At 48.9% G+C, this 8,195-nt stretch overlaps 1 protein-coding gene across 2 annotated transcripts in view; it reads left to right on the top strand.

The window, feature by feature from the left end:
- The window catches only part of SYNGR1 (synaptogyrin 1), a 59,664-nt gene that overhangs the window by 16,077 nt on the left and 35,392 nt on the right, over positions 1 to 8,195 (top strand). For both annotated transcript variants that reach the window (XM_019515168.1, XM_019515169.1), the window contains exon 2: positions 5 to 138. In XM_019515168.1, coding sequence (XP_019370713.1) covers positions 40 to 138 — 99 coding nt within the window. In that variant the 5' untranslated portion in view covers positions 5 to 39. The remainder of the gene's footprint in view (positions 1 to 4; positions 139 to 8,195) is intronic.

The following is an 8,195-nucleotide window of genomic DNA, read 5'->3' as shown; positions in this document are numbered from 1 at the left end:
GCAGCAGGAGCGCGCGCGGCGCCACGGGGCAGCCCCAGCATGGAGGGGGGCGCGTACGGGGCGGGCAAGGCCGGCGGCGCCTTCGACCCGCAGACCTTCGTCCGGCAGCCGCACACCGCCCTGCGCCTCGTCTCCTGGGTGAGCGGCGCGAGGGGCCGGGCGGCGGATGCGGGTCTCGCGCCTCTGTCTGGCTGTGCGTGTGCGTGTGTGTGTGTGCGGGCCCGAATCTGTGCGCGTCAGCTTCTGCGTGTGTATCCTTACATGTGTGCGTGTGCATCCGTCCATGTGTGCGTGTGTCTGTGCGCTTGTACGTCTGGTCGCCTGCGCGCGCGTGTGAATCTGTCCATTTGTGCACGTGTCTGCGTGTACGTGTGTGTGTGCGCATCTGGTTGCGTGTGCGCGCGCGGGTATCCTGTCCATTTGTGTGTGTCTGTGTGCGCATGCATCTAGCATGTGTGGGCTTGTGTACATCTGGCCGTTTGTGTGTGCGTGCCTCTGTGTGTGCACGTGTGCGTGTATGTCTGGCACTCATGGGGTAGCTGTGAGCAGAACTTGACTGGGAGACACTGAACAGAGGGGGAATGTCCTTCCTTTTGTGGGTGGGTATGAGCCAGCCGGAGGAGGAAGGCAGCTTGCCCAGTATTTGAAGGGTCAGTGAGTTGCTTTCCTCCCTTCCCTCCTCCTCCTCCTCCTGGGCCTGGAATCCACCCACCCTCCCAAGACATCAAAGCAGGCAGAGGGAAGCTGTCTCTGCAAAGTGACCTCTAAGGCAGGGAGGCAGCAGTGGTGGTGGTGTCTTCTCATGGAAACCCTAGCTCAGGTTGCTTCACATTCCCAGTCAGAGAGCTGGGACCAGGCAGAGTGGGGTTGGGGGTAGGGCACAAGCCCTGGAGCAAACCCCCAGGGACAGGGCTGCAGGCAGCAGGGTGGGCACTTGGATGTGATCCAGAAGAGAACCCAGTCCAAGGGGTGAACTGAGGGGAAAGGCAGGAAAGGATTACAGGGGCTGCTCCCCAGCCCCCCCCCCCCAAAAACAAAACAAAACAAAACACCAAAACAGAACAAAAAAAATGCTTGTGTCCTTTCCACTTTTAATTTTAGCAAGAGTAGTTTCAGGGCACAGATGGATGTAGTTAAAGGTGTGGGGAGAAGAAATGTTGTGAGGAGACATGCAAAAATGTCAAGATGATTCTGCATTTTAGCGTTTTTTTTTCACTTCTCCTCCAGCCTCTAAGCATGTGCCCTGGTAAGTCCTGCTACTGCTAGCTGGATGAGCTGATCAGAGCTGTGAGGGAGGGGAGTTAGTTGTAGAAGATTATGGGGGATTCTGCATTTGATCCTCTTGCCCACCTTAAGAACCCCTTTGCATTTAATTCCTCCCCCACCACCCTCCTTCATTTGTTGGGGTTTGGGTCAAGGGGGAGGGAGGTTAGCAGCAGGGAAAGAGGGAGAGGTCCTTGCAGCCTGTTTCCCTGGCTGTGTAAGGGGGGTGGGGAGGGGAGTCTTCCCTCTTGTGAGGCTGATCCCATAGCTGGGTCTGTGGCAAGAAGGTCATTTGGATTAAGGGAGCAAGCTGCAAACACAGAGCTAGAGGGAGGGAGATTTGAGGTCTCAGCTGGGACTCCAAGGAGAAGGGGAGCAGCACAGCATGGAGGGCAATGTGGCAGGAGAGGGCATGTGTGTACACACACACACGCGTGTGCGCACACATACACAGAGTCACATGCATACACGTGTACACATGACAGGGCACACGTGCGCACACACAAACACATACACACCCGAGTTGCCCTGCAGCAGCTCCCTGTTTTAAGCAAAATAATGCATGTAGAAAACAATCCAAAGGGAAGGTGACTTGGGGGTGACGTGTGACCAGACTGGCCAGCCTGTTGCCCCAGCACTGCTTCACACCCACATGGAGGTGGTTGTTTCTCCAAAGTGGTATAATCTGTTTTTGTCAAACAAGATGCCCATTCTGCCTGATTGCACGTGCCTGGGATGGGGGTCGGAAGGAAAGAGTGTGGTAGCTACGCCTGGAGATAGACAGCTCTGGGAATGATTAATGTGGTCTGTCTGGGCCTATTTAGCTGTACACCAGGATCATTACCTGAGGGAATGGGGTTTCTCTGGTAAATCTCCTGGCATGTAACTGCTAGTGAAATCTGTTGCAAGGGTAGTGGAAACATCCTTGCCTGCCTGACCTGGCCCCAGTGGTGGAGAATATGGTGCCCAAGGAGGCTGAATATGACATGACCTACAAGGACTTTTGCACCCCCAGCCTCTAAGGCAGAATTTCCTCTTTCTTTCTGTAGCTATGACTTCACTCCAATACTGCAGGGTTCTAACTTCCCAAAGGCTGGAGGGAGATAAAGCAAGAGATGGTTTCCATTAGGAGCTTATTTCTGCTCCAAAAACCCTGCTGGCTCCTCCTGTGAACTCAGATACTTGCTCCACAGTGGTTCCCCAGCTACAGCAGGCTACCTTGGGTGTCCACCATAAAGCTAAGCCAATCTGCACCTGTGTGATTGCCAGCTCTCTGCTTGACCTTGAGGTAGGATAGAATGGGATTCATCTTTGTGACTGACTTTCATTGCAAATAGCAATACCAAGGGTCAACAAGGAGAGCCTGCCTAATGTATTATGGGTGCAGCAGTCAGATTCTCGCTCAGCTTTCATTTAGCTTAACTAAACAAGCTAGGTAATTTTGGTCTTCTTTAAGATAAGCTTCCCATTCCCCTTGTCACCTGAGTAACCCTTCCCTGTACTGGTGCCAGTTTGCATTTGCCACTCCAGAACATGGGCGATCAGAAATGTACACAGATGAGATCTCAGTCATGTCTTAAACAGTGGTATTAATATGTCCCTTTCTCTCTACTGGAAATACCCCTTCTGACATCCTACTTTTGCCTTTTTCATGGGTACATCCTGTTGGAGCTCATCCTGTAAGTAGCTAGCACACTTAAATGTTTTTCCTCCTTATTCACATCCAACTGATAAACTTCCTCCCAGCTTACAGAAGAACTTACTGGGTTTAGTCCTGCTGTACATGACCTTGCACTTAGGTCATACTGTGCTTTGCCAGTATCTGATGTGGAGCACCATTGGTGTGTGTGGCACTGCACCAACACTGATTGAGAGCTGGTGCCTTCTTGCTGATGCTTGCAGTCTAGCATGAGTGGGTGCTGCCTTTAATGGATGAAGCACAGTAGGGGTCCTAGAAGATCCTATGAGTTGCTTCTCATTAAAGAGAAGCCTCTGGTGATAAGTTTACAATGTAGGGGGCTTGTATCTTGTGGAGATGTTGGCATTTCTTCTCTCTTCTTTTTGTGGTCAAATGTCTTTCTCATTTTTATACCACTTTGTGCAGATCTTTTCACAGCATCTGATGAAGTGAGCTTCAGCCCATGAAAGCTTGTACTATATATATGCGTATACTCTGCTTCAGTTAGTCTATAAGGTGCAAATCTACCTTGTCGCCTTCTCATTGCTGGAATATCCATCTGGGCGCTGCAGGGAGGAAGCTCAGATTTCCAGAGTGCTTCTGACAGTGAGATGCAGCAGCTTCAAAGATGCAGGGGAATGGGAACTAGTAGCAAGTGGGCAGACAATTTAGGGTTCTTTCTTTACATTTGGCAAAAAGTTAGATGAATTTGGTGCTGGTGACAGGTGTTGGCTCAGCTGCCCTGTAGAACAGAGTTCTTTCCCTACCACAGTTTATAGCTGCGGTGACAGCACAGGCACTGTTCTCCATTGATATCCATCCGCCTGGATAAAACTCTGCCTCTCTGCTGAGACTTGGCCTTGTCTGTGCATGTGGAGCTGTGTAGTAATGTAAGGACTTGTTTGTTGATAGCAAGACCGAGGCACCCAACCCATTTCACACAGGCTGCAGCCGGACACTAGTAGCACTTTCCTCTCCCTTAGCAATTTAGCTGAATAACCCCCAGCATGTTAATGAATTATCACCCCTGTGCTACCAGCAGGGAAACTGGGGCAAAGGGAACTTAAGGAACTTGCCTGTTTCACCTGTTGAGTGAGCAGGGCTGAAAATAGAAGCCATGTGTTCCAAGTTCCTGTCTGGTCACTATGCTGCCCCAGTCCTTATGCCACCTTCATTCTCTATGCCATCATCAAAAGTCTACTTCCCCCATTCCTGTTCATCCCACTTCTGTTTAAGCAGGGCTTTTTCCTATTAGAAGATCTAAAAACCTCCCACTTTTGCCCCTTGTAGTGTAGCCTCCTTTGTGGTAGCCCCAGTGGCAGTCCCAATGAAGATAAAGCCCTAGGTTTTTTACCACAGTCGCATAGATTTAGGTGAGGCAGTGGTTAAACGCCGGTGGCTGCATGCTCAAGTTTGCACAAGCATTAGAAGCGTGGGGAAGCTCTGTAGATAGCAGTTTAGCGTGGGTACACCTGAGTAATCCAGTCACTGCCCTGACCTAGGACATTCACTGAAAGCAGCAATTGAGAGTTGAAAGACTCTTTGTCCCATTCCCACTTAACCTGAGTTCACCAGGTGCTCCCCACCCTTACCTTTCAGATACCATGCTGTTCCTATCTGCTAGCAGAAAACTGATATCAGCTGTTTTCTGGGCCCATGTAAGTCTCTGAGGAAGGGTGTGACCTGAATGCTCTGAATTTGGCTCCATAAATTAATAAAATGGTACTTGATCAAATGTATTGCTTATTGTTCAGGGCTTTTCCATTCCCTGGGAATGTTTAATTCTGGGGACCAAAGCACTGTTCAATTTAAAACCACACAAGCAGCTTGGGCATGTCTCTGTTTTAGAAATAGGGTGAGCTAGGTAGCTTGATCCTGGGTGTTTCCAAGAGCAGCTGCTTGGAGAAAACAGCAAACACCAAGTTGCTACACAGCAGGACAAACAATTGCCTCCAACATGTGTGAGCTCTACCCGTCTGGGGAATTGTCCAGCTGAGGGTAATGAAAGCAGCTCTCCTTCATGTCTTTCTCCTTTCATCCCAGGCTGCTGTCAGCCTTTATTTATTTGTATCACCATTGTCTCTTGAGCAGTGGTTCTCAATCTTTTTTGTATCAGGACCCATTTGTGAACATTGATGGCCAGTCCCAGCCCAGTGCCCCTCACTCCTGACCTGGTGCCTCCCAGCCCCCCACTGTGTGGGGCAGGGGTGTGTGTGTGGGGAGCATGGGAGAGCCCCAAGCAGCTCTCAGGCTGGAACTCTGCCAGCCTGCAAGGGAAAAGCCACTGTTTCCCAAGTCTTTCTCCTTTAAAGGAGAATTCATTTTTAAAGTTTGTTTGCAACCCTTTCATATATTCTTGCGACCCACTTTTAGGTTGCAACCCATGGGTTGAGAAACACTGCCCTAGGGCAGTGGTTCCCAACCTTTTTTATATTGCGGACCCACACAGGAGTGGGTTGGGGCACATGGAGCCAGCTGCCTCCCTCCCAAGGCTGCCCCGCCACCCAACTTTAACCCCATATCTGACTGCCGGCGGCAGAAGCCACTTGGTCCGTAGCACAGATGAGGGTCTGAGCAGGGGGCTTGTGCCACAACCTGGCAGCCAACCCTTTGTGGCCCAGTACCAGGCTGCAGCCTGGTGGTTGGGAAACTCTGTCCTAGGAGGTCTCACCCTGAGATCAGAGCTGAGTTGTGCTACCCACACAGCAAGAATCAATCCCTGGCTTGAACAGCGAGTGGCCTAAGTGGGCCAGCTGGATGAAGGGCAGAAGGGGATGGGGACAGACAGAGAAGTGCTGCGACTTTCCAAGGCCAGTGGCAGAACTGGAAGCAGAACTCAAAGTGATGGACAAACAGTCAAATTGCAGTGAGTTGAAAGGGGGCAGGGATTTACCATGAAGCAGCTGGCATGTTCTAATCCCTCCATATGCCCACTCTTAGCCAGTGGTAAATGAAAGCTTGAGTGGGGCTGCTCACTCTGACTGAAACAGAACTCAGTTGCTCTGGGTTAAATTTTCATTTACCAATGCGTAGGAAAAAAGATGTCTACTCCATGGTAAGCCAGTACCCCTTTTACCTCTCTGTGCTTCTATTATTCGTCTGTAGTCAGAGTCTCCAAACATCCCATCTCCTACACACTGCATCAGGCTTTTCCTCAGCCCTACAGCTACAGAGCTGGTCCAAGCTGGAGTTAAACTCAGTGGTGATTTCAGTGGGGGTGGAAGCTGCAGTTCCCCAGTAGTGGGGGTGGATGTGGTACGGCACAGTCTTTACAGTATATTTGGGGAGCAGAATTTGACTGCCATTCACAGGTGTATTGAAAGTTAGTGGCAATTATACCATGCACACCAGGAGAGGAGTATTCGGAAAGTGCTGGGGATGGTGAAGTGTGCATGTGTATTTATTTGTGCAGGAACAGCCTTCTCCCACAACTCCACTTTCCCATACGCACCCCTCCCTTTGCCCCCTTGAGGCAAGGAAAGCATACTCATCTGCATAGATACTCACTGACTTGCTGACTTAGCTCAAACAACTCCATGTTGCTACTTCAGGTGTAAGATGGTTGGAAATCTGCTGTAACTTACACTCCTTTTCTGTCACAGCCAAATTTGGCATGGAAATTTCCACTTATATTGCACATACTTCAGGCTGCTGGTTCTCTTTGCTAAAGGGTTTTTGCTGTTATCCCTCAGACTGGTTAAAATGGGATTCAGTCCTGGGCTAATACGTACAGATTCCCAGTGACTTCTCAGTCTCACTTTGTTGGGGAAAGGAATATTTAGTAGTCCAGTAGTCTCCATGTTTGCGGTCTCTTAGCTATTGGGTTTCTGCTGGGGATAACTATGAGTGCTGTGAGTGATATCTGCCTCATCTTGGTTACAAGATTACACTGCACCAGCTTGCCATGTGCCTTCTAGACATGTCAGCAGATAGGCCAAAGGGAAGGCAGCAGCATAAATAACGTAGTTAGATTTGATTAGAGCATGGGATGCAGTGTTTCATGAAATCTTATTCTCAACATTCATCCAAACAGGCTTGCTTGGGAGCCCTGTCACATGAACTGAGAACTGGCTGAGACATGTTAAACAATGAGGAAGGATACACAGCAATGGACTGATTCGGTTAGATGCCTGGTGGTGTATAGCAGGGGCTGTTGTCAAGTCAAGTCTTATTAAATATCTTCAGTAATGATCTGGGAGGGGGAGCAGACATCATCTTAATGACATTTGGGAATAATACAAAATTGGCCAGAAGCTTCACTAAGGACAGAGAAGTAGCACAAAGGGGTCAGCAGCAGTTAGGCATCTGAGCAAGGAAGTAATATAATTAGACTCATCTTCGGAAAATACAGGCCAATGTGCTTATGGAAAAAAATATCCAAAGGGGAGAGAGACGCTAGGGAAGCAGCAACGTTGAGGGACTTTGGGATGTTGGTGAAGAGCAAATTATATGTTAATTTGCAACAGGATTTTTTGTTAGGAAAGAGGGCCAGCGTGATTCTGGGCCATGAATGTGGAGCTATTTGCCCGGGGTGCTATAGGAACAGCACCTCCTGCATTCATGCATGTGGTTGGCGGGATTACCCTTGATGGCCCTTCCAAACCAATGATTCTAGGGCATCTAGAGATAATAGCTCTCCATAAAGTTTGTGATGCTCTATCTGGAATATTGTGGTTGTTCTGGGTACCTCACTGCCAGCAAGCTACTGATGAACCAGAGGGTCCTTCCAATAGGAAAGCCAAACTGATAATTAGTCCCTGCAGCCCTCTTATGGGGAAAGAGTAACAGATTTAAATGTGCACAACTGCAGTGTTGAACACCAATTACTGAGGAATATAATACCCATTTGGAAGCACTTGGACGTTAATGCTAACAAGGGAAAGGAAAGTTAGAGTGATGCAAGGATGTTGTAACTGATTTATGGGATGAAATCTGAAAGATCTCAAAGAGCAGTGCAATCCATGCAACTGGGCTGAGACTCTTACAACTGATTAATGGGGTTTTGATAAACAGGTCTCTTTAATTCTAAGGGGAATTGGGCATTTGGGTCCCTTAGGGAGTGTTGAATATCTCACCATTTGTCTCCAAATGAAGCCAGTAGATACCACAGCACTTGGAATATTTAAGCAGCATTTAAACAGCCCTAGAAAATATGTTGTTGGTAGACTCCTGCCCTTTCCAGGCTTAGGTGATATGATATGATACACTATTTGTGTCTGTGGACTTAAAGCTGGAGGAGAGATGGGACACTTCA

Source organism: Gavialis gangeticus, unplaced genomic scaffold (assembly GCF_001723915.1).
Source record: "Gavialis gangeticus isolate Ggan-Ray unplaced genomic scaffold, GavGan_comp1, whole genome shotgun sequence".
Classification (NCBI taxonomy): Eukaryota; Metazoa; Chordata; order Crocodylia; family Gavialidae; genus Gavialis; species Gavialis gangeticus.
The sequence above is the reverse complement of the archived record's forward strand: the minus strand, read 5'-3'. Positions and strand labels throughout refer to the sequence as shown.